Raw genomic sequence first — 27,629 nt, 5'->3', positions numbered from 1 at the left:
CCCGAAGAACACAGCAGATGACTAACGACCAGGTAGTAGTAATAATCTCTTTCCTACCAATCGTCATAAACTGGTTGCATTCCGTCATCCAGGGTTCCCTACTATGTCACAGAAAGCCAAATCACTGTTTTACTGGCCTACAATGCTTACAGATATAAAAAGCACATAACTAATTGTAACACGTGTCATGAAAACAAGGGATACACTAAGACACCTGTCAGTTTAAGGGCCTATCCTGTGCCAAATCAATCCTTGAAAGAATATACGTAGAATTATTAACAGAATTACGAGTCTGACAGAGGGAATAAACACTTCTTAGTGTTAATAGTTCCTTGACACGTTATATAGAATTAATAGCACTAAAAACAAACACCGCAATTGAGTGCGTTAGGAAATATTTATTTTGAGAGCTAATCAGTAAACATGGAATTCAACACATGATAATCTGACTCGGGCGGTGTAAATCAATAATAATCTCCTTAACATGTTGTGTGAATTCCTTTCCATTAAGAAAACCAATAATATATTTTATCACCCAGAGTCAATCGGTTTGGTAGAATAACGGATAATTAAATAGGAAGTGTCAATGTCTTACGAGTTACCACTCGTGATGTTGGATCCGAACTGGATTATAGCGGTTCTCGCGGTTTTAAATACCTTTATCATTTATATCTTTTATCTATAGAATTGATGCCGCAAGTAGCCTTATACGGTACGCCGCTAGAACACTTTTCCACATATTCAAGCCAAACCATTAATTTATCAAATATATAAAAAAATATATAAATAAATAAAATATAAAAAAATAAAATAAATATGGATACAAGTGGAGTCAATATAATACACTCCGTAAGAAGTCGGAAGGGTTACAAATTATAATAAAAAAGGAATCACGATAAAATCAATAACGCTTTAGTAATGACAAATAAGCTAAAAGTTCAAACACATATCAAAACCTACTGACATATTGTCTGTCCCGGTAATTTATATTCGTAGTCAATGAAAAAAAAAAAAATAATAATAATAATAAATAAATAAATAAATAAAATAAAATAAAAGAGATTTTAAAGTCAGGAAGTCTAGAAGTGAAAATGTTTATCTATGGAATAATCCTATATGAATCTTATACAGGGTTAATAATATATATAGAATTTGTATGGAAACCTTTTTCATTAGTTTGAATAAGGAATATTTAATTTAACATAATTACAATTATGCAGATTTCCAACATGAAACTAATATATTGTTCAATTTTGGTACTGTTTTTTTTCAGACATTCTTTTCGTGTGGGTCGAGTATTAAAAGATAATAAATTTATCCTAAAGTCGTATTTATTACAGCAAGTAACGTAACTCTTAGCTGGCTGAGAGCAATCTCCTGCCAAGTGACGACGTCATCATTGCCGTATCAGCATTTGTTCCTTTAAACCTCAATAATCTGCTTACACAGGCTTCATCTGTGTGTCGTCTCTGCTTGCAAAACAGATTGACTGGAGAAAGGAATGCTTAGCCTGAACTTCTCATGGGCAAGGCAGACGTTAGGTACAAGTGTCTATCGGTATGCGCAATGCAACTTGCAATCATTTTAAAATTAATAAACAAAATAAGGAAATAGAATTTCTATAACATCAAAATGAATTAATTTTTTTCTGAACCTCATAGACATTTAGAAGTATCACGATATGGATATGGATTATTTACTTGCAACATTAGCTTATTACAATCCAGGTAAATCACATTCATGGGAAAATGTCACATTTTCTTGAAAAACCCAAAGTTTATATAGTAATTAGTTACATAGTGGGTTTTTCGTTGCATCTCCTACCTATTAATAATGTTTTAAAAGTTAACATCAGAGGATGTGCGCGAGAAAATTGGATATGAAACTTTTGTTAGGGCACATAGGATCAGATTTTATCACAACTTAATTTTAGTTAGCATAGAGAAATACAGAATCATGATTAATATTCTCTTTGACTCTTATGTTGCCTGGCAATATTACAAATAGCTCCATTTTCCACTTCTTTGTCTAGTAACTTACTACCAGTAATATCGAATTTTCTTTGAGATTCGTAATGATATCTATTTATTTTTTATAATTATGGATATTTTTACAAGTCATCATAGACCTGGATAGGTTCACTCATTGTTAATGCCATGGATAAAAAAGTTTGTACAGCGGACTCTTTGAATTCCAAAATATCAGCGAATTCATGTGGGTTAAGTCTGGTCTAAATGGCTCTCTCCCCTCCCCTGTATTTGGATGTCGTCTGAATTTACTTTGCCCTTGTGACAAGTATAATTTCACTTGCAGGCTGATTAATGGAACCTGTTACAGTATCCTGCAGTACGAGAGTTTCACAGAGAATTTCACATCGCAACTTCGAAAAAATCGTTCGTCGCTGCGGACGACGGCAGTCGAGTAACAACCGCCTACAATGTGAAAGGAATAAGCACCATCATGGACTTCTTCGACCGACACCGTATCTCGTCGTTAATCTCGTTTTAATGCGGAATGCTCCGGCGGCTGTCGAAATCGACTACAAAAAGGGACATACTTCCGACAATTACGACCTGAAGGATATTCAACTCTACTTTGCTGGCGAAGGACTCGTGCTGGGGATGTTTTTTTTGATTCATCGCGAACGTAATCGTGTAGCTTAGGATGCAGAGAATAAGTATGAGCGCAAAAATAGAACGTTGGACCCGCCCAGGCAAATTTTCCCCTTGTTTTAACCCTGTGAAAACGGCCGTTTCATTGGGCTATAGGTCTGGAACTGTGTAATGGACGAAAAGTGGTTCGAAAGCTAGTTAAATGTGAAGTAGTATAACCTCGGTCATGTATCCTATATATATAAATGATCATAAATAACAGAATCGAAATATATTTTTTGCGTGTACGCACTAGGAATCTATATATAAATGATCATAAATAACGGAATCGAAATATATCTTTGCGTGTACGCAATAGGAATCTATTTAAAGTGCACATATATTAATCATAATTATATGAATTCATATACATATGTATAAACAAATCAGGTAGCCTATAATCAATCTGTTACCTTTTATCTTACCAATCAATATCTGCAGTTATTTATGATTTAGTATATGAATTAATGAATCAGATATATAACAGTTAGCATAAACATTAATAATTTTTATCAATTCATATATGAAATTTTTTATCAGTTAAAATATGATTTTATCATGTTAATCTTCATTCTATTGCAATTGTCCAGAGTACATTAGTATTTTCTGTAGCATATGTATCTTAATGAAATGAAGTGAAAAACTGTATCATTATATATCACGTGATCACTATTATTTACCAATATCATTGTTTTATATTTTATTACTTGAATCAATTCATGTACATCATGAATTTTTATTTACTTATATATATATATATATTCACATAGTGTCTGTATCACACTCCTATAAGTCAAATGCAAGTCAAGTTTGAGTAATATTCAGTAGTTGGTTTTGGTAGCTGACCGAGCTGATGTAAGTGTTTACATAATAAAAATATGGAATGTTAGTCCATATATATAAAAGTCTAAAACTAAAGAGGTCAACCAGATTGCTTGCAGGAATGTGATCAGACTAGAGACGCTAAAGATGACGTATACAATAAAAGTATGCTAAGATAACATGCCGTCACCTGTATGTCATTCAATTGTTTATAAACATTAGTCCAAGCTCCCTGCTTGAGACAACTACCCCGACCTATAATTCAAACGGCCTACGTGATCTGTAGCGTGTCTCATTTTGATTGTGTGTTCGTATGAAACTATGTCATTTGTATGTATGTTCATATGTTCGAACTACTGTCTGTTCCTTCATAACTTGTAAGAGAGATGGTAGACGGGCAGAACAGAGTTAGCTATCGTCATTAGAAGACCTGTACCTCTTTACCTAAGCTTTATCATGTAGAGGAATAGGATTAGCGATCATCATTGGCAGAAGCGATCAAGCTATCGTTATTAGAAGACTTGTACAATCATATCTGATCTTCACCATGTAAAACTTCAGAAGAATATATAATTTTTTATACTTAGTGTTTTCTACAAGAACCTCCTCACCATGAGATTAACACATCGTCGTAATAACCAACAAGATAATACCGACTTCGTAAATGATCTACAAACCCCCAGACACTCCATTGAAGATGGAAGTGCAATACCAACCGACTTAGCGTAAGATTATCGCTAGTCTAACATTACCTCATAGGGCGCCTTATCATACAAGGCACAAGCCCTAATACTTGTACCTCCCTCCAAGTATAAGTCTATCTTATTGTTAAGATTGCAGTTTTGTTTCACGTATGAACAAATGACAAATTACTGTATCATTTTCTATTTTTCATAGCTAACAAACCTGAGGTCTTAACATTGATAGTTCACTTCTAGCCACCCTTCTCGTAGCCTGGGATGGGAGAAATCTAGTGCATCACAGGTTTCCAAGTGTGGTCAGTGACCAGTCTCAACCTCATATACTCATGAGTTTCCAGATGCCACAGATTCCTTGCATTACAATCTTTGATTGTTTATAACCAGTTTCCAGCTGACACTAGGTTATTCATCCTGTTGTTATGATCTCAGGTTTGTTAGTTATGAAAAATACAAATTGGTAAAAAAAATTTGTCATTTTTCTAGGCCAACAACCATATCACTTATATAAAATAAAAATAACAGTGGAATGAGAACACTACCATGTGGAACTCTAGACAAAATAGGTCTTGGTTCACTAAGAATCCCATCCACAGCAACTCGCTGCTCTGTACCTATAAGAAAATCTTAAGTTATCCTTAAACATATCCACCTACTCCAAGATTCTGAAATTTATGAATAAGTGCCTTGTGATTTACTAAATCGAAGGTACTAAAATCTATTTGAATTACTCTGCACTCAAAACCCTATCAATGTTCCCTTGCAAATGGCAAGTCGAAGTCTAAAAGAGCATTGCAGGTGCCTAACAGGTTCCTATATGCATATTCATTACTATCAGCTACTAACAATTCTTTAGATTCTACATACAAATATAGTAGCTTAAAAATAAGTTTGTCATCAACTTTGGAGAGCACAAGGAGTATAGAAGTTGGCCTGTGTAATTACTGCAGTCTGCAGACATGCCACTCATTGGCAGGGTTAGAGAAAGAAAGACATAGTGGTAGGGTGATGTTCAGAGAAATAAGTGAGCCCTCAAGCTTTGACAGGGGACAGTCAGGAAGATGAAAGGCAGATAGCAAGGCCAAGGAAGTGGAGTTCAAAGGATTGGAGTTGGTCTTAACACAGTAGAGGGTACAGGTATTTTGAGAAAGAGCAAAAAAAGAAAAATAATTTGCATTTTCATAAATATATACTAACCCAAAGTCTTTAAATCATTATGCCAATTCAAACCAACCCTGCATAGTCCCTGATGTCAAAATAAAATTTGAGTGCATATTAACAAACCTCAAACCTCAATGATTGCTTCAAGCTTGTTCCTGAAGTATTCATGTAAAAAACTGACTTCTGCTTTGTACATCTGGGAAAAAGTTTTTTTTTTTTTTTTCTCTCTCCACATGCTGTAGTTGTTTAATATTAAATTTTGTATATTGCAGGATGATGACAAAATAGATGTACCAGAAGCAGTGACTGGTCTTGTAGAACATACAGATTCTAGTTTTAAAGCTACTGTTTCCAGTGGCAAACATTTTGTCAAGTTTTATGCTCCGTGGTGTGGTCATTGTCAGGTAAGCATTAATCCTTTTTGTGTATTTCATGTCCACTAAACTTGACATTTTATTAGTCTTCTAATGCTAGATTCTACAACTTAACACGGTTGTTGTAGCAGCTCACTAAGAATTTTTGCAAATGGGTCTGCTAAATTATCGTTCTACAGAAGTTTACTGAACTAGAATTATTACTAGTGGCATTTATATTCTTAATCCTTACCATTCTTAGTTTTCAGTTTAACTTTAATTTTTATTTTTTATAATAAAATATATGAGTAGCTTTATTTTTCAGAGACTTGCTCCAGCCTGGGAGTCTTTGGCAAAATCTCTTGAGCATGATAAATCTGTTTCAATTGGGAAGTTGGATTGTACGAAGTACAGAGATATTTGTACTGAATATGAAGTGAAAGGTTATCCAACTCTGCTCTGGATTGAGGATGGCAAAAGAGTGAGTATTTTTATATTTATGTGGTTCCCTCAGCCTGGGAAAGTTATGGAAGTTTGTTTTCATTTTCAAAGCCTGGAAAAAGTCATGGAATTTTTTAAAATGCTTGGTTACCTAAAAGGTTTACGTAGGACAATTGGTGCCAGATGTAGGATATTTGTCTAACTCATTGATCTGAACAAACTCTATAAGCAAACAAGACATCCAAATGGAATTATTTTCTTATGTGTTATTTGCTATATACTACTAATGAATGCCTGAGTAAATCTTAGGTAATGTAGTGCAGTTTTGCTTTTGCTTCACTATCTCAGGATGATCCCACTGCTATTTGGTACTTGTACATTTTACTGTTTCAAAGTTAGTTTTTGTGATAAATGTTGAAACAATGGTTTCGGTATATCTTAAGATTAAAAAACTTCAATCTTTAAAGCTATAAGCATTAACACATAAGTTGAAAATACGTCATTGGATTGAGTATTGTTTTGATGTCACTTTTATATGAGGATTTCAGCATTGAGTCGGTGCTATTTTAGAATATCAAGAGAGCCACACGCAAACTCTGTAATATGTTAACTATATGGAAAACCAGGTTGGGAGTACATTTACTACAGTTGAAGCTATGAAAACAAATTTTTTATGGTACTGTTTGCAAGTGGTATAGACGGCCGAGTACTGTGAATGAATACCTTAAAGCCTAGCCAAAATCATTTTAATACTCGATGCTACTCTTCACTATGATGGTCTTATTTGATGCATTGTTGCCTTTTATAATAAAGATATTGACAAGTATTAATAATAAAATTTTCACTCCATAGAAATATTTCGAAAGTTTAAATCTCTCCATTATTCAATTTTTCTTCCCTACCTTCCCACATTCTTAGCAGACAGAAGTAGGCTGACCTGCTACTTGTACCTATTGATCCCCTGGTGGAGAGTGGGGCAAGTACATAGATGGATAGATAATGCATATTCATGGCTTTTCATTTTGCAATCTGTCCAACTCTGGTGCACAAGTAAAAGCTATATTTTGGAGTTGAGTATTTAAAGAACAAATACGAAAATTATATACTATTTCATATGCAACTCTTGGTTGGTGAGACTTATACTAATGTCTTGTGGTAGTGTGGGACAGGTTTTCAGTATTTTGGGCTTGGTTCCAAATCATAGGCTCTTCATCTTTTATCCCTAATCATCATTTCATTTATCCATCATGTCATTTTATGCAACATAATAATTTAGCAGTTATTACCTCTGCATAACTTTTAGTTAGACCCGTCACATAGTATGGTATTCTTAGGAATGCCCTAGGACATATGCAAGGATTCCAACTCACAACATTCCATAAGTTAGAAGTGGAATTTAGACATGATAATAATTCTTGGTATAAGTTCACTTTTCAGGGTCTTTACCCTACAAGCACACATCACTGCAATGTTTGGTACTGATGCTTGATACCACTCCCAAGAAGCTTTCATGCATATCCTACCAACATTTTTTTAACTAGTTTTGGTGATTTTTAGCAGCTCTGACCTTCCCACTTAACCCGAGATGTGGCTTATTATGCTTGAATGGGTTTGTGGTGTTTTAAGATTTTTCATACAAGACTACTTAGAATTCAAGTTTCTGCTCTTAGCCTTGCAAATTTCTTGCAAGTCATGAGGAATATTTACATCAGCTGACTGCCATTTTCTTTCTTTTAAGAGGAACTGAAGCATCTGGGATAATTTCATAAGACTTAGAAGGGCTAATTTAAAGTACAGGTTTGTTTTAAAAAAAAAGGATTTTGTTTTCATCAAATTGAATTTTTCACCCTCCTACATAGTGAACCTCTTTATTCAGGCTGAAGAAGAATGTAGTTAAGGGGACCGTCTGCTATGATGTCTATTTTTTTTTATTTATTACGCAAAATAGATAATTTTTATATATGTATATAAAACCTTCATCATATAAAAATTTCAAGTCATTTGAGCAAAACTTTTAGTTTTATTAGCAAAAATTATGATTAAAAAAAAAAAATAGGTAGAGATTTCTCTGCTAATATGACATCAATTGTATTGAAAAGCATACCATAAAAACTTCTTTATATACGGAACAATTCGGTGTGACAGAATTTTGATTTTTTGTTTTAATTTTTTTTTTTTTTTTTTTTTTTTTTTTTTTTTTTTTTAGTCTAGACTCAAAAAAATCTAAAAAAAAAAAAAAAAAAAATCAAAATTCTGTCACACACAATTGTGGGATTTTTATTCCTCTTTCCAATGATATCTTTCTCTCAAAAATTGGATAATAATAACCTAGTAATGGTTACCGACATGTGCATAAGTATGTTTTTGAGTAATGAGCTTCCAAAGATTTGCTATGTAAATTTTGCTTTTTTCTTATAAAAGTCAAAACAACATTATTATAATTACTTTATTTGTACTTTTATTGTTGATTTCTACATCAAGGATCCTGGTCCTACCCCTAAAAGTGGTGTTAATATCCTCAGCGTGACACCAGACAATGATATTGACGGCGAGACATGAGACAATGAGGGCGCTGATAACAATGAATTTTCGTGTTTTTCTTTCAGCATACTCCTGACCTTCGCTAATTTTGCTAGCCTTAGTTGCTGAGTAGCCTTCTTGATCTTAGGTAACTTCGGCATTGCTCTAAGTTCACTAAGAAGTTATAAAAACAACGTAAATAGCTAGTGACCAAACGCAAGTGACGAAGTGCATGTAACTCCTTTGACGTGTGTGGCGTAACTGAGTCATTCTCTGAGTCTCGCCTATAAATAGCCGCTCTGAGCAGCTCTCCTCTCTCACACAACCTTTCATTGCTACCAGATGTATGAGAATCTCGAAAAAAATCTGAAAAAATCCCTGTATATATGCAAAAATAAACATGCAAAAGCGATTCTGTCAAACTCAGTCATACAGACGACGCAGTTACGATGACGTCATCATTTAAAAACCACTATATCTTCATTATTTGTAAAAATAATTGGCTGAAACTTCTGGAAACCATGCATGGCATGTTTCTGCATAGGTACAAGTAATAACTCTATTTTTTATTTTTTCAAGTTGACATGTCATCCGCCATAGCGGACAGTCCCCCTTAAGAGTTACTGAAATGTTTCTATTAAAGCAAAATTTAATAAAACCATTGACTTCATATGTTTGTAATTTATTTAGCTTTTTTCAAGTCATGCGTCCTAGGATTTGAAATACGTAACCTATAGTCTGTCAGAATAGGAAACATGACAGTAGTTCTATACTTTCTTTAACTTGGCTTTCAATTTTACAGAAAGAAAAGTATGTGGGCGACCGAAGTCTTGAGGATATGAAGAATTTTGTAGTTGGACAACTTGGTGATGAAGCAAACGTTCAGAAGGAGGCAGAAGATGAGCCACAGCCTCCTGTTCTAGTCCTTACTTCAGAAAACTTTGAGAATGCCATTAGCCAAGCGTACACACTAGTAAAATTCTTTGCCCCATGGTATGTTATCATTTCTTTAAAAAGTAAGCTCAAATGTGGATATTGCTTTGTATTTAATCATTATACATGTCATTCTTTTAAAAGTTCTTAGTTCAAGAACTGGAATTGATTTATTCAGTTTTTTATGCACTGCACATTTTGTGTTGGTTGTAGGATTATCTGGTTTATGGAGAGTAGTCGGAGAGAAATGTGTAGGTTTCCATAAATCAACTGTTGGTCAGAGAAGAAGAGTGATTTTTGCTTAATGTCATAAGCCTCAGTTTTGTAGTGGTGGTTAAATGCACATGTTAAAGGAAGAAGATTCCTAACCATACTTTGAAGAAAGGTTTTTTTCTTTAGCAAATGAATTGCCAAGTGGGCACTCATAATGTTCTTGTGTTCCAACACAAATACAAACCTGTGCTTTCATAGTTGGAGTTACAGTATTCACGTTTGGCGTGCTCTGGATTTCACCATATCTCTCGGAAACAATATTCTAACAAGTATACCTACCATCGCCCACAACATAAAAATTTGGTTTACAGTCATTTTTATCAGTTCCGCATTTTAAGTAGAAATTGGTCTTTGTGATTTATTTTAACCTTCATTAAAATGCATGAAAAACATATAAATCGTTCTGCATGAAAAACTATGTAACTGAAACACATTTCAAGACGTTGACTTCAACAGCCGTGCTATTCAATTTTGGGCTTGTGAACATATTTTTTTCTTAGTCTCTCATCTCATTAGCATTATTAAGAAACATAACACGATTGAGAGAGAAATGTGGTTTTTCAATAAGCTTTCATCTGGATAATCAAGTACTTATATATGAAATATAATGATTAATGATAGTATTTGGTCATGTCACATTCAACCAATCATTGTGAAGGTACCACCCACATGTAAATGCATTTTTGCCAGAATAAAAAAAATATGACTATAGTACTACTGTTGGACATAAGACTGTTCAGGCTGGGGACATCAGATCACAGATATGGTTATGTACATGAAATGTTGGTATGTATGAAAAGGTTGCTTGTGAGTTATAAAAACTTTGCATATCTCCAGATGTAGTTTTTGTCAGTAAAGATGTAGAATTCATAGAGTAACTAAAGTGTATACCATTTTATGTATTATCAGTTTTATTCAAAATACTGTAGTTCATATAGAACAAGCTGGAAGGCCACTTGACTGACTGGCAAGTTTCTATCTATTGCAGTGTGATTACAGTATTGGTCATGTAAGAAAGCAAAAAAATGATTTTACAAAATGTAATTAGTATAATCCTGTAAGATGCATTCATAATTTTTGCCCAGGTGTGGTCACTGTAAACGAATGGCACCAACATACGAAGAATTGGGTCGAAAGTTTGTGGGGCATAGTTTTGTCAAGATTGCTAAAGTCGACTGTACCCAAGAAGTTAACAGAGGACTGTGCAGTGAACAAAACGTAAGTACATGAGCAGTATTTCTTGTTTCCATCTTGGTACTATATAACAAGATTCTGTGTAATATTCTGGACTAAACATGTGTACTTATTCTCTTATAAGCTCAAAAACATGTTGAATGTTACTAGAATACAATCTTCAGAATATGGTATTTTTATGGGAGGGTAATTTTTTCCATAAAATTGCAGCTCTCAGACTAACTGTTTGTATCTTTGTATCTTTTATATACCATTTATAAATGAAAATATTAATTGTTGGTATACATACATGTACCAACCTTCATTTTTTACATAGGGGTTTAGCTTGCAAATGTGAGCTGGAACAGCCATTTAAAATTAATGACAAGGTCTTTCACAACTCTCTGCCAGAATTTTGTTGTTCAATCCTTTTTATTATTAAACTTGAGTACAGACACCACCCTACTTACTAACAGGTTATGTTCCAAACAACCGTTTGTATCTTGAATTGTTCATGAGGTGGGTTTTTATATGTAGTGCATAATTTTTGTTCATGTTTACATTCGTGAGTTAACTCATGAGTCATAGCACTGAATTTTAAAATAATGAAGTATTGTAATGAATTACTTTGGCTGCTAGATAGGTAAAAAGGCAGTAAAATTTAGATTCAAGCAACATTAAAAATTTAGTATTTTTTCCTTGCACTTAAAGTTACAGTGGTACCTCGAGATACGAAATTAATCCGTTCCGAGGCGGCCTTCGTATCATGAGCTTTTCGTATCTTGGACCGCATTTTACATGTAAAGTGGCTAATCCGTTCCTAGCCCTCCAAAAACACCCCAGTAAATTTCATAATAAAGCTAAATTGACCTATAAACAATGAAATACTACAACAATTTGGACCATTCAATACCTAACTTAATACGTACTGCTAATATACCTGTAAATAAAGTGTATTAGTGTACATGGTATACAAGAAATGCTGTACGTACATGCATACGTATGTAGTAAAATGTGGAAGCTTACCTTTCGAGTGAGGCTATCTCCGAAAGTGGCGACAGAGGAGAAGGACAAATGGCAGATACGTACGTACACTTAACTTTACGTAACACAAAAAAATTTAAGGAAAACATACATAAACTAAACTTTACGAAACACTCAAACAAAACTGTAACACTTAACTTTACAATAAACTAAAATTTAAAAAAATGTTGTCTTTTTAATTTTAACATTTATTTTTACTTTTTTATACTTTACTTTTTTTTTTTTTTTAACAAAATTTCAACTTCTTCACCAATTTCAACTTTTTTTTTTAGTATCACTTGGTTCTTCAATTTTGCTTACTACTCCTACTAAAGGCCTCTTTAAAAAATAACTATCCAAGGAAGATTGCTTCTGCCTACTTTTGACAATGTTCCTGAAACGACTCGGGCAAACGTCATCGAACTGTGCAAGCATACGACCTGTGTAAGCCTTTTCGGGGTGCCTCTTTTCTACGAATGATTGCACCTTATTAAAAGCAGCTAGAACATCCTTAATTTCTGCCGTTGTCATAGGGTCGTCCTCCTCCTCCTCGCCGCTGCTAGAGAACTCCTCTTGAACGATGTTATGTTGCATGGCCTCCAACTCCTTCAGGTCATCCGTCATAAGCTCCTCTTGGTGCTCCTCGAGAAGGTCGTTGATGTCGTCCTCGTCGACGACCAGCCCCATGGACTTGCCGAGTGCAACGATCTCGTCAAGATCTGGTTGCAAAACAGTTTCAGGATCGTCAACTGTTTCTGAATCTGCAGCACCAGCTTCGCCCACTTCGAATCCCTCGAAGTCTCTGGCGGATACGGCATCAGGCCAGAGTTTCCTCCACAAGAAATTCAAGGTTTGCCTCGAAACCTCCTGCCAAGCTTGATCGATGAGTCGGATGCACATCACAACATCGAAATGCTTCTTCCAAAATTCACGCAAGGTGAGGTTTGTGGTATCGGTGATGTTGAAACATCTCTTGAAAAGATGTTTCGTTTACAGCTTCTTGAAGTTTGATATCACTTGCTGGTCCATGGGCTGGAGGGAGAGGGGTGGTGTTAGGCGGAAGATAAAGAACCTTGATGAAGGAATACTCCGCTAGGATATCTTCCTTGAAGCCAGGAGGGTGGGCAGGGGCGTTGTCCAACACCAGCAGGCATTTCAGAGGGAGGTGCTTCTCTTCCAAGAATTTCTTCACTGACAGGCCAAAACACAGATTTACCCACTCGGTGAACAAAAGCCTCGTTACCCAGGCTTTCGCATTAGCCCTCCACATCACTGGAAGCTTCTTAAGCACTTTGTGGGCCTTGAAGGCTTGAGGAGTCTCCAAATGATAGACAAGTAGGGGCTTCACCTTGCAATCCCCACTGGCGTTGGAACAAAGTGCGAGCGTAAGCCTGTCTTTCATAGGCTTATGTCCGGGTAGCTTCTTCTCTTCCTCCGTGATGTACGTCCGACGAGGCATTTTTTTCTAAGAAAGGCCAGTCTCATCACAGTTGAAGACTTGCTTAGAACTGTAGCCTTCCTTAATCATCATCTCGTCGAACGCCTTTTTAAAGGCTTCGGCCGCTTTCATGTCCGAGCTGGCCGCCTCCCCATGCCGCACCACCGAATGGATGCCAGTCCGTTTATGGAATTTCTCGAACCACCCATGAGAAGCCTTGAAGTCTGGGGTTGGTGTTGATGTCCCTTCTCCTCTGTCGTCTTCGGCCTGGGCAATCAAATCGCCGAAAATAGCACTGGCCTTGTGGGAGATTGCTGTCTCCGTTATTGTATCGCCAGCGATTTCTTTGTCTTTTATCCAGACAAGAAGAAGCTTTTCCATTTCATCGTGCACGTGGTTCCTCTTGCTGGACAAAATAGTGACGCCCTTGGAAGGTGTAGTTGCTTTGATGGCATCCTTCTGCTTAAGGATGGTGCCTATTGTTGACGGGTTTCGGCTGTATTCCTTGGCGATCACACTCAATCGCATACCAGCTTCATACTTCTTGGTAATCTCCATCTTCGTCTCCAAAGAGAGCATCCTCTTCTTTCTGTGAATTTCAAGTTTCTTGGGATCCATGACTACATATATGTATACTGTACGTAATTATGTTATGTAGTACGTATACGTATGGAGTAAAGTTCTCACACAACACGATAAAGTATACTACAACGAAATCACTAACGAATTTAAGTTAATAAACGAAATTGTTAGAACGAATGAATACCGCGTGCATACGATACAGATGATGCCGTGCAGTGGCCGAAGAAGCACGCCGCTACGTAGTAGATGCATGATGGGAGGGATGCTGACCAATAGGAGAGAAGGATCTCATGGCGGTGACTAGCATCAGGAACCAATGGGAGAGGGATGGTGGTGAGTCTACTCAGCTGGCGGCGCGCGAGTTTCAAAATTGTTATCGGTGGTCCGGGCGAATGTCTGACTTTACAGCAACAACCTTTCGTATCTTGAGCAGTTTTCGTATGTAGAGCTATAAAATTTTTCGTATTTGCTTTCGTATCTCGAGTTTTTCTTAAGTTGAGCCTTTCGTATCTCGAGGTACCACAGTATATAGAAAATATAGGGAATGTGAAATATAAAAAATGATAATTCATCATAGACTTGAGTTAAATCGGGAAGCAAGCTATAAGAAGGAATATTTTACGAGTATGAACGAGGACGTATTACTATCATATTGTTACTCTATTACAGAATATAAACATCGTCATGTACATCATTTATATTTGATATTGTTTACATTCTCAAAATCTTGCCTGATTTGATATTATTGATATCTTCATTGCCATTACTATTAGTTAGAAGGGATATAATTTGGAGATACCTTTTCTCGTAAATTAATGAAGTTTGGTTGAAAACATGCACGTATTAGTACTTCATTGTATAAGCATTAGGTGTGATTTCTCCAGTTCCAAACATCATTTTTGCCTGGCTGTTATTCATTTTATTCAGTCTCTGCTATAACCTGCAGCTTTAATTTACTAGTATTGTTTCTTGAGATTACCAGTGCATGAGGAATGAACAAAAATGTACTATTTAATTTACTTATGAGAGGAGAGAGAGAGAGAGAGAGAGAGAGAGAGAGAGAGAGAGAGAGAGAGAGAGAGAGAGAATTGTTCTAAACAGTTGCAAACAGCTTTGCATGCTGCCTCACTTGATGTTTGCTGCATTTTGGTATAAAACCATGGGGAAATGTGAAAATAGAAAGTGTCAAAATCATTTAGAAAATACCATGGATGGTACGGAAGATGATTTGTATGATATCGATGACAAAGCCGAAGTTGACTCGCCAGAACCAGACTGGAATCCCTATGGCATGTGATCAATCTTGTGATATGTATGAGAAACATTTAATGAAAAATATTATGATGCTATGCTAAATATTATTACTACCATATTTACACTACCATTGAAATTTCTAAAAGGTTACAGAAAGATAAAGGTTCCTGTGAGCGCAACTGTAACTCAATGTGTACATTTTCTCAGCTGAGATCGTATAGATAAAAGTTTGTTTCATTGATTTAGAATTATTCCTCAAATAGGCTATTTGTTATGAAGATATGCTAATAGTATATAAGGTAAAGAGGGTTTTATTACCTTTATTATCAGTTTATTTCATAAAGTGATTCTCCATGTATGTTGGTGGGGTAGGCTATAGCACCGAGGCCAAGGCTAGCCTACTGATAGAAATCTTAGAATTTGAGGTTTGATTTTTAGAATTGTAGAATAAGACAACCCCCAATTTTTAGGGGTGAGTTTTTGGATTTAAAGGTCATCTTATAAGCGGAATATACGGTATTTGTTGTTTATTTTTTTCCTTTTATTAAGTGGGGGACTTTTCTTTCTTAATTTCACTTTATCTCACCATACTTCTTCTGAATAAACACCATATACTTTGGAAGCTTGAATTTCAAGTCAATGGTCCCTGTGGGCTTCTTCCATGTGAGTAGGTTTCATCTTCTGAATACAGGCAGTCCCCGGTTATCGGTGAAAGTTCTGTTCTCGGCGTGGTGCTGACGAACTAAAACTGCCATTAACCAAAACTCACTGATTTATGGCACCAATTTTGGTTAATGGCATCTCTGTTACGTATATTATGGCGCCATAACTATTATTGGCACCTTATGGCATCAATAACAAAAGCTTGGCCCATTATGGCACCATAAATTGCCAATTTTATGGATGTGTATTGGTAGGCTAGCCTACCCCACCTACATACATGAAGAATCATTTTATGAAATAAACTGACAATAAAGGTAATAAAACTCTTTATCTTATACATTTTTGGCATATCTTCATAACAAATAGCCTATTTGAGGAGTAAATCTAAATCAATGAAACACTTATCTATGCGATCCCAGCTGAGAAAATGTACACATCGAGTTACAGTTGTGCTCACAGGAACCTTTATCTTTCTGTAACCTTTTAAAAATTTCAATGGTGGTGTAATTACGGTAGTAATAACATTTAGGATAACAATATTAATTTTTCATTAAAAATTTCTCATGCATATCACGTGCCACCATCATATGGATTCCAGTATGGTTTTGGGGAGTTGACTTCGGCTTCGTCTTTGATATCATGCAAATCATCTTCAGTACCATCCAGTGCATTTTTGAAATAATTTTATGACACTATTTATAACAAAAACACAGTGAACAAAAAGTGAGGCAGCACGCAAGCTGTTTGTAAATGTTTAAAACAATTCAGTCTTATGAACGATAATTGTGTACAGTTATCATTCATTATTGTATTGTCATTAACTGTAGTTTGAGAATGGCGATAAAACGTAAACAAAAGAACGGTTTCCCTTTTAGGCAACGTCTGTATGAAAAAAATTGTTTAAGAATTGGCTTTGTTAAACTCAGCTTTGATAATTTATGAAAGGAATGCTCTCTGAATTAAGTTCCATTCGGCAACTAAAGACAGTGATGATATCGGTAAAACGCAATCAGCTGCTTAGCTTAAGAATAAACAAAACTAAAATGCAAATGGCACGTCATCGCTCTGTTCTTATATTGTGATACAATAATATACAGTGGGCCCCCCGTATTCATGTTCTCTGGATTCGCGGACTCACGGATTCCCGGATTTCTCTCTGGACCTTATCTACCCATTATATGCGGGTTTTTCCAACGATAAATAACACCAAATTAGTGTATTTTGATTATTGTCATGACTAAATACATTTTTATGATACAAAAATTATTTACTACTAATTTTAAAATATTAATATTGATCAATACTGTATTAGTGAGTTTAATAAGATTAAATGATATCACATAATACAATAATAATGCTTTCTCTCTCTTTCTTACAGAGATGTATGTTTTCTGTATGATAAATAAATGATTTACTAATTTTCAAATAATATAAATGTAGAGCAATCAATTCATTAAAGAAAATACTATAGTGAATTATCAAGATTTTAGTTAATAAATAAAAAATTATGTAAGAATGAAGGAAATCCCAGTCTTCACGCATCTTTCTTTCGAACTCCAGGTACCAAACTGAGGTCCAACAGCTGTCAAATATATCGTAATGTAACTGAAGGGGAGGGAGTCTCTCTCTCTCTCTCTCTCTCTCTCTCTCTCTCTCTCTCTCTCTCTCTCTCTCTCTCTCTCTCTCTCTCTCTCTCTCTCTCCTGAGATTTGAGATTTTTATAGTGCATGTAGGTATAATATGTTTATTAATATTTTCAAATAATAATTGTAATTACAAAATTTATATGTGATAGTATTTTACAGAAATACTACAATAAGTTTTCCATTTCACTCTTTCAAAATAAGGATAACTCTCTCTCTCTCTCTCTCTCTCTCTCTCTCTCTCTCTCTCTCTCTCTCTCTCTCTCTCTCTCTCTCTCTCTCTCTCTCTCTCTCAGAGTTGTATGTTTTTTGTATGATAAATAAATGATTTACTAATTTTCAAATATCAATAATAATGTAAAAAGCAGTAATATCAATTCATCAAAGAAAATATTAAAGTGAATTAGTAAGATTTTAGTTTATAAATTAAAAAATTATGTAAGAATGAAGGAAATCCTAGTCTTCAGACATCTTTCTTTTGAACTCCAGGTACCAAACTGAGGACCAACAGCTGTCAAATATATCAAGTAATGTGACAGGAGGGAAGGGAGTCTCTCTCTCTCTCTCTCTCTCTCTCTCGTCTCTCCCTCTCTCTCTCTCTCTACTGTACTGATGAGAGATTTTTATGGTACATGTATGTATAATATGTTTATTAATATTTTCAATTAATAATAATAATATAACTGTAATTACAAAAATCATATGTGATAGTATTTTAAAGAAGTACAACAATAACCTTTCCATTTCACTTTCAATTACGGATAACTCTCTCTCTCTCTCTCTCTCTCTCTCTCTCTCTCTCTCTCTCTCTCTCTCTCTCTCTCTCTCTCTCTCTCTCTCTCTCTCTCTCTCACTGAGATGAGATGAGATGAGAGAATTTATTAATATTTTCACATAATAATAATAATAATAATAATATAACTAATTTCAAAATCCATGTGATAGTTTCTTTAAGCAATACAATAATCTATCCATTTCACTCTTTTAAATAAGGATAACTCTCTCTCTCTCTCTCTCTTTTGCCACATGAGATACGCATGTCATAGTAGTAACTCTCGCCCTATTACTACATTTTATGGTGAAATAATAATATACAGTACTAGTTTTCAAATAATAATAAGTTTAACGAGATTAAGCAATAACATCTCTCTCTCTCTCTCTTACTTACGTATGTTTATTTGTTTTGTAATATAAATAAATGATTTACCTTATAACTAATTTTCAAATATTGATAAGATTAATAAAAAAATAGCAATTCCCAGTCTTTTTATTCACTTGGAGGAAGGAGGGCGGGGGAGTAAATGATAGTTTGATATACGTATTGGCGGAGGGGAAAGAGTCAGAGTTTAGGAGTTATTCTCTCTCTCTCTCTCTCTCTCTCTCATTATTATTCTCTCTGTCTCAGGAATAATTCATAATTTCACTCTTGATGGTCAGATATATGATGTTGCCATTCAAAAATGCGCTCTCTCTCTCTCTCTCTCTCTCTCTCTCTCTCTCTCTCTCTCTCTCTCTCTCTCTCTCTCTCTCTCTCTCTGTGTTATTGGCTGTAGTTATATATTTTTAATGGTAAAATTATTAAGGTGACTTTGAAATGATAATAGAACCTCAAAGATTAATACAGTAGTAGGTTATTCATTTTAGGTATATGTGAAGTAGGATGTTATTAAAGGTATACATTTGGTATCTGAACTTTCAAGATAGGCAGTTATAAGCATTTTTAGTGGTGGTTCTAACTATCCGCGGGTTTTAACTATTCAAGGGGGGTGTCTGGTACACATCCCCCACGAATACGGGGGGAACACTGTATGCCATATGATTACAGTAAAGCAAGTTTTATTAAAATTGTATCTTTATTCTCAATACAACTATTATTTGACTTTTGCAAGTGGATATCAGTGTAACAACCTAACTGAGGCAATAGTCTCTCTCTCTCTCTCTCTCTCTCTCTCTCTCTCTCTCTCTCTCTCTCTCTCTCTCTCTCTCTCTCTCTTCTCTCTCTCTCTCTCTCTCTCTCATCGATTGTAAGACTAATGATGCTCATCCATCCTCCGCTAAAAAATTCTTGTTTTTAGAATTCTGGATGATGCGATTATTGTAAACGTGTATTGACATAAACAGCCGAACTGAGAAATAGCCAATTGCTGACATCATTTACCATAACTATTGAGCTTTTATTAAGAGTTATGTTAAAATTGTCTTGTTAAACCCTGCTGATTCTCAATGGCGGCTTCTGTAAATAAAAATATAAAATACATATTTGTTCATCTTCATGCATTGGTGAGCACAAGAAAGAATAGTACTACTAGGAAATTAAAGCTGTGAGTTATAGCCGAGGCTGAATAAAACGAATAGCAGCCAGGCGGAAGTGATGTTCGGAACTGGAGAAATCACACCTCACGCTTATACAGTGAAGTAGTATGTACACGTTTTCAACCAAACTTCGTTAATTTATGCTAAAAAGTAGTATATTTGAATTATATCTCTTCTAACAAATAATGGCAATGAAGATATCGATAATACATAAATTGGCCGAAATTTTGATTATGTAAACAATATCATTTGCAAATGATGTTCATATTCTGTAATACAGTAATAATATGATAATAGCATGTAATACTGTAATTGGATACAACAAGCAAAACAACTTTTATTTAAGTCATCATTACTGGCAGTCCCTGGATTACGACGGGTTCCGTTCTTGAGACGTGTCGTAAGCTGAAAATCGTCAGCCGGAACACCAACAAAACTCCTAAGAAAACCTTACTTATAATGATTTGGGTGCATACAAAACTATGTAAACCGCATTCTTATTGCATTTTTCATCAAAAAAACCTTCAAATATTGATTATATTGCATTTTTGGTGTCATATTTCTTCTGTTAGATCAGCGTGGTAGGTGCCGTAACCTTGGAAATAATTTCTGATGAGTATAATTGAAAAGTGCTTTACCTCGGAACGTCTCAAGCCTAACCCATCATAACCCGGGGACTGCCTGTATTATAAAAATACATAGTTGTACTATTTTAATTTTTGCAAATAATTGCTCTTCTCCAAATAAATTTCAGTTTTGTAATTTAGAAGGCATCCTATACTACAGATATGAGATAAATTCATGAAAATTTGTCATGATTTTTTACTTTGTCTTAGCTAAAGGTACTAGTCTTCTACATGGAAATATACGGTACTTCACATCCTTTGAATTTACACATATTCAAGTTGTTTCCAGTTTCAGGGCACAATGCATTTAGGTCATAAAAATTTTGAAAATGCTGGTATCTATTTCTTTCATATGGCAGCTGTCAATTTTGGACTAGCCTCTTATCAGTGTCACTGCACTCTTTCCAGAAATACTGCATACACCAGACTGCACACAGTTTACCAAGAGTCTACCAATCTTTAATATTGCTAATAACAATCACCTGTTCACTTTTTATTTTCTAATTTGTTCATGAAACTTACCTGTCAGATATATATATAGCTGTATTTTCCGAAGTCCGACAGAAATTAAAAAACTTACGACACACGTAGTGGGAGTCAGGTGGTTAGTACCCATTCCCATTTTCTATTCATAATTTTTCTGTCGCCGGTGTTGTAAACACAGTTTTCAGCACCTCCGTCTTGAATTTAGGAAACTTGGCTACTATAAGTACCCCTTTTTGATTTTTTGGTATCTTGACTTTTGGATCGGTGGCTAGGCACACGTTAATTGTGGATTTGATTGATTTTGGCTTGATTTCTCTTTAAATAATATGTCTGGTTCTAGTTCGGCTAGCGCCAGGTTTTGTACCAAGAGTGATTGTCGAGGTAGGCTACTGAAAGCATCAGTAGACCCTCATACTTTGTGTAAGAGTTGCAGGGAGCATGATTGTATGTATGAAAGTCGCTGCAAGGAATGTGAGTGTCTTTCTGATTCTGGATGGAGAGCGTATGAGTCCTATCTTCGTAAGCTTGAACGGGATAGGTTAAGGAGGTCTTCCTCCAGGAGCGTTTCAGGTAAACGTCAGGAAGTTCATGTTTCTCCTACTAACCCTCCTTTAATCACAACTCCTAACCCTGTAGTGTTGCCTTCGGGCCCTGAAACAGTGTCTGTGGAGGGTAATACCTTTACGCTTATCTTAGAGTCGATTCGTTATTTAGAATCTAAAGTGCTCGCCTTAGAAGGCAAAAGTGAAGGTGCAAAGTGCAGTGACAGTGCTCCTTCGTTTGTGGAGGGTGCGTCAGATCGGCCCCATTTCGCCTCTAGGCCTAGACCGCTGCCGGACTCCCAGGTTTCAGGGAGAGGGCATGACGAAAGCCGCAGGAGGGTTACGGGGAACGCCCACCGATCTGACGTGCCTTCGGCAGTATCTGTTGACGCTACCCAGACTGCCAAGGAGCGCGCGCGTGCACGCCTCCTCAAAGAGTGTTTCTCTTCTTCAGAGGCTTCCTCCTCGCTCAAGGGGTGGAGCTCTCAGTCAGTTTCACGCCCGCTGAAAAGGAGCGTTGGTGACGCTTCACGTCCAGTTTTTGCTCTCGAGCGGCGATCTTCGCCTGAGAGAGTGTTCGCAGCCTTCCCGCCACAGAAGGAACATAAAGAGTCATCGGATGATGACTTTGTTGAGCGCCCCAGTCGCTCCCGAGCGCGTTCTACGACAGTTCCTGGGAGAAGGAAGAAGGCGTCCCCTCGCCCCTCGCCTTCTCACAGGATCAGCCCGTCACCTGACAAGGAATCCTCTCCTACTGAGAAGATCCTGCGCTCGTTGCAGCAACAACTTGCTGATGCTCTTTCTAAGAGAGGGACGCAACCACGTCCCCGGAGAAAGGATGACCGTCTACCTGTGAAGAGATCTAGAAGGTCTCCCTCTCCTTCTCCTCGCTCATCTCTCTCTCCACTTTCTTCTCCTGCTAGAGTTCGTACGACTCCCCAGCGGCTCTCTAGAGGACGTGAAGAGGAAGTTACATGCTCTTCGCATGAAGCGGTAGTACCCGCTCGTAAGCTTGCTGTGCGAGATCTCGATATTTGCGTGGACGCTTCGGTGCAAGTTCAGGATCTTGACGCTCGGTCGGAAGCCAGGCGAGCGCCAGTGACAACTAAGAGTGCACCAGCGGAAGCAGAGCGCGTGCGAGATGTTAAGCGCGCTTTAGTGAACGTCATACGCACGCCAGTGGACGCCAAGCGTGCGCCAGCAGCGCGCGAGTGGACGCCAATCCCGCGCTAGTAGCAGCCAGGCGAGTGCCAGTGGACGCCAGGTGTGCGCCAGCGGATGCTCGGGTGGACGCGGATGTGGATTTTCGTCGTCACCCACCTGTTTTTGATGAGACTTTGCAAGTTACTTCGGGGCTTAGAGAGACAACCGGAGTTTCTATTAAGGAGTCGGCTTTGCCTTCCACTTCACAGCAATGCTCCTCTTGGAAACTTAGACCAGATAGTCTTGGTTCAGCCTTACTTCCTCCGACTTCACCTGTGTCGGAAGCAGAGGTTAGCGACGCTTCGGTTGAAGTTGATGATGAGAAACCGTTAGCGGCGGTCTCTTCTGACTACCAGGTATTGACCCGCCTTCTTCAATCGGAGTTTGGAGATACTTTTCATCCTGAAGCTCCTCGCTCTCCTCCCTCTCAACTTTCTTCTTCCAAGATCAACAAAGACTCGGCATTTGTCAGAATGAAGAAGTCCCTTTCGACTAAGAGGGCTCTTCGTAAAGTCCATGACTGGATGGAGAAAAGGAAGTCTCAGGGAAAGACTTCTTTTGCTCTTCCACCTTCAAGGCTTAGTGGGAAAAGCAGGCATTTGGTACGAGACGGGAGAAGATGTAGGTATTAGACTTCTTCCCTCGTCTGCCCAAGGAGACTTCGCAAGCATTGTGGATGCCTCGAGGAGGTCTCACCTGTCCTCTTCGAAAGTTTCCTGGTCTACTACGGAAATGGACCACCACCTTAAAGGCCTCTTTCGTACGTTAGAGGTCTTTAAATTCCTAGATTGGTGTCTGGGAGTTCTGGATGCCAAGTCTAGGAGTTCCGACTCGATTAGTCTGGGGGAGCTGTCCAGCGTAATGTCGTGTATGGACAAGGCCGTCAGAGATGGTTCGGAGGAGCTTACAGCTCACTTTTGCACAGGGCTCTTGAAGAAGAGATCCCTGTTTTGCAATTTTACAGCTAAATCTGTCTCTCCGTCACAAAAGGCAGATTTGCTCTTCGCTCCTTTTTCGGATCATCTCTTCCCCCAGGCTATGGTAAAAGACATTGCTACCAGCCTACAGGAGAAGGCCACGCAAGATCTCCTCGCACAATCTTCAAGGAGACCTGCGGTACCTTCGTCCTCGGGAGTTTCAATTCTCAAGAAATCGAAGCCCTTTCGAGGTAGTTCTTCCTCGAGACCAGCCCCTCGAGGAAGAGGCACTTCCAGAGGCAGAGCCACTGCGCTTGCCAAGGAACAAGAATGTGAAAACTAGAAGTCCCTTCAAGTCACCGGTTGGAGCCATCCGGCTTCAGCTTTTTAGCGCAAGCCTGGGAAAGAGAGAGGCGCGGACAAATGGTCGCCTTGGATATCATAAAGAAGGGTTACCGGATCCCGTTCCTGAAACCACCCCCGCTGTCTACGACACCCAGGGACATGTTTTTCACCTTCTTATCGGGGAGAAAAAGCCACAAGTGCTATACGATCTGCTAGATCAGATGATCGTGAAACATGCCGTAGAACAGGTCTCCGACCTGAATTCCCCCGGATTTTACAACAGACTGTTCCTGGTGCCAAAGCAGTCTGGGGAATGGCGACCGGTACTCGATGTCAGCAACCTGAACCTCTTTGTCATCAAGCAGAGGTTCAAGATGGAGACACCTCAGTCAGTGATGGGAGCCTTAAGACCGGGGGATTGGATGGCTTCACTAGATCTCCAGGACGCGTATTTTCACGTCCCCATCCACCCCCAGTCGAGGAAATACCTGCGGTTTGTCCTGAAAGGAAAAGTGTTTCAATTCAGGGCTCTCTGCTTCGGACTCAGCACTGCTCCGATGGTATTCACCCTACTGATGAAGAACATTGCGAAGTGGCTTCATCTTTTCCAAAGTCAGGTCTCTCTCTACCTGGACGACTGGCTCGTACGAGCCTCCTCGAAAGACCGGTGGTCTGGATGGACCCTTCACACGACCTTGTCTTTTAACGAAGTCCCTGGGGCTTCTGGTGAACCTCGAAAAGTCACATCTGACCCCTTCTCAGTCTTTAGTCTATCTGGGGATTCAGATGGACTCAGTGGCTTTTCGGGCTTTTCCGTCCCAGGGGCGACAACTCGATTGCCTAAGCACAGTGTCGACCTTTCTGGGGAAAGAATCATGCTCGGTGAGGGAATGGATGAGTCTGCTGGGGGACCATTTCCTCACTGGAGAAGTTTGTTTCCCTAGGGAGGTTGCACCTCAGACCTCTTCAATTCTTCCTGTCGGACAATTGGAAGCACCAAAACAATTTGGAATCGATTCTGGTGTTATCGGAAGAGGTAAAGGAACATCTAAGATGGTGGACCGACCTTTGAAGCTGCAGAGGGTCTTTCCCTCAAGCTTCAGAGCCCGACCTAGTGTTGTTTTCCAACGCGTCTTCCGCGGGGTGGGGAGCAACACTTGGGGGGGGGAGAGTCAGGCACCTGGAGAGGGGAACAGGTGTCCTGGCACATAACCTCAAGGAGCTGGCAGCAGTTCATCTGGCACTCCAGTTCTTTCAGGACTAAGTCTCCGGCAATGTGGTGCAGATCAACTCGGACAACACCACAGCCCTGGCATACCTCAAGAAACAGGGAGGAACCCACTCTCGATCCCTGTTCTTCCTTGCAAAAGAGATCCTTTTATGGGCGAAGGCACACGACGTCTCTATCCTGACGAGATTCGTATCAGGAGTAGAAAACGTCTGTGCAGATCTTCTCAGTCGGCAAGGTCAGCTTCTGCCGACGGAGTGGACCCTTCATCAGGAAGTATGCCAGAGGTTGTGGAAGTTATGGGGATGCCCTCTCGTAGACATCTTCGCAACTTCCAGGACAAGCGAGACTCCCGCTAGACTGATCAACCAGTTCTAGACTACCCAGGAGCAAGTAGCAGTAAGAGCGCTCTTCTTTGGGACTGGACGGGACTAGACGTATACGCCTTTCCCCCATTCAAGATCCTAGGGGAGGTAATAAGGAAATTCGTGGCATCAGAGGGAGCGAGGATGACTCTCATCGCCCCCTTCTGGCCAGCGATCGACTGGTTCACAGAGGTCATGTCTTTTCTAGTAGACTTTCCAAGGACTCTGCCTCCAAGGATAAATCTACTCAAACAGCCCCACTTCGAGAGGTATCACAAAAAACCTCCCCGCTCTGAGTCTGACTGCGTTCAGACTATCCAGAAGTTGGCCAGAGCGAGGGGTTTTTCAAGACCTGTGGCTAAAGCAATCGCAACGGCAAGGAGACCTTCTTCTATTGCCGTATACCAATCCAAGTGGGCTGTTTTTCGGAGCTGGTGCAGGAAGAAAGGCATTTCCTCCACCTCTACCTCTGTGAGCCAGATCGCAGACTTCCTTCTCTACTTGAGGAATGAAGTTCGCTTAGCGGTGCCTACGATAAAAGGCTACAGAAGTGTGCTTTCTGTAGTCTTTAGGCATAGAGGGCTGGACTTAGCCAATAACAGAGACCTTCATGATCTCCTGAAGTCTTTCGAGACTTCGAAGGTATCTCAACCAAGAGTTCCTTCTTGGAACTTAGACATTGTTCTAAAGTTTTTGATGTCCAGTAATTTTGAACCGCTCAACTTAGCTTCGCTTAGGAACCTTACAAGGAAGACACTTTTTCTAACTGCTCTGGCGACGGCGAAGAGAGTTTGTGAGATCCAGGCAATAAGCAAGCATGTTGGGTTTAAGAACTCTGATGCAATTTGTTCTTTAAGCCCTATGTTCTTAGCAAAGAACGAAAATCCTTCCAACCCTTGGCCCAAGACATTTGAAATCAAGGGTTTGACAGAGATCGTGGGTAGTGAGCCAGAGAGAGTCCTGTGCCCTGTCAGGGCTCTCAAATTCTATTTAGACAGAACGAAGGACTGTAGAGGACCTTCGGGCAACTTGTGGTGCTCTGTCAAGAAGCCTGATCTTCCCATGTCAAAGAACGCGCTTTCTTTCTTCTTGAGAGACACCATTAAGGAAGCTCATTCCACATGTAGTGATAGTGACATGAAGCTTTTAAAAGTTAATGCCCACGAGGTGAGGGCTATTTCGACCTCGATAGCCTTTCACAGAAATATGGCACTCAGTGACATTTTGAGTGCCACATATTGGCGGAGCAACTCGGTTGGTGTTCGCTTCACATACCGTGCGGGAGGTGAAAGCGATATACGAACATTGCTCGTCGCTTGGACCATACGTTGCTGCAGACACTGTTTTGGGGGCAGGAGGTAGCACTCATCCTTTCCTTTAGTGGTTAGGTGAGCTTTTAATTGTGTGTGTTTTTTAGTTGTGGGGTCGACCGCCCGAGGCGGATCTCTCTTCTTTAGTCTATTTTAGTGGGATACCTTTGGTAGACTAGGCCAGGTGGTTTTTTACTTCGTTGCCCTCATTGTATGGTCAGTGGTCTAGTCACATCGTGGTCACGCCCCCGTTGACAGATCATCTTGAGTGCACCAGCTTATAGGTCTCTACCTCGCTGGCAATATAGGTCTCTACCTCGCTGGCAACTCTAGTAGCACAAGCAAGACTTACGTGGCAGTAACCACGAAGACAGCTATGCTAACAGGGAAGGAACCAAGATATCAATTATCTGCATGTATATGTTTCCTAAAATTCTATTCTGTCTCTTCCCACCACCAAAGGTGGGATTCAGCTATATATATATCTGACAGGTAAGTTTCATGAACAAAATGATATTGTAATGATACAATAAAGTTTGTTCATACTTACCTGGCAGATATATATATAGCTGTATTTTCCGAAGTCCGACAGAAATTAAAAAACTTACGACACACGTAGTGGGAGTCAGGTGGTTAGTACCCATTCCCGCCGCTGGGAGGCGGGTA

At 38.5% G+C, this 27,629-nt stretch overlaps 1 protein-coding gene across 1 annotated transcript in view; it reads left to right on the top strand.

The window, feature by feature from the left end:
* LOC135214727 (thioredoxin domain-containing protein 5-like) overlaps positions 1-27,629 on the top strand; it is a 140,361-nt gene that overhangs the window by 99,165 nt on the left and 13,567 nt on the right. The window contains exons 4-7 of the mRNA XM_064249065.1: positions 5,605-5,736; positions 6,011-6,166; positions 9,449-9,639; positions 10,938-11,070. Of these exons, the coding sequence (XP_064105135.1) occupies positions 5,605-5,736; positions 6,011-6,166; positions 9,449-9,639; positions 10,938-11,070 (612 nt within the window). The remainder of the gene's footprint in view (positions 1-5,604; positions 5,737-6,010; positions 6,167-9,448; positions 9,640-10,937; positions 11,071-27,629) is intronic.

The sequence above is a fragment of the Macrobrachium nipponense genome, chromosome 46 (genome assembly GCF_015104395.2).
Source record: "Macrobrachium nipponense isolate FS-2020 chromosome 46, ASM1510439v2, whole genome shotgun sequence".
Taxonomy (NCBI): domain Eukaryota; kingdom Metazoa; phylum Arthropoda; class Malacostraca; order Decapoda; family Palaemonidae; genus Macrobrachium; species Macrobrachium nipponense.
Note: the sequence above shows the minus strand (reverse complement) of the source record. Positions and strands in the feature narration are given on the sequence as shown.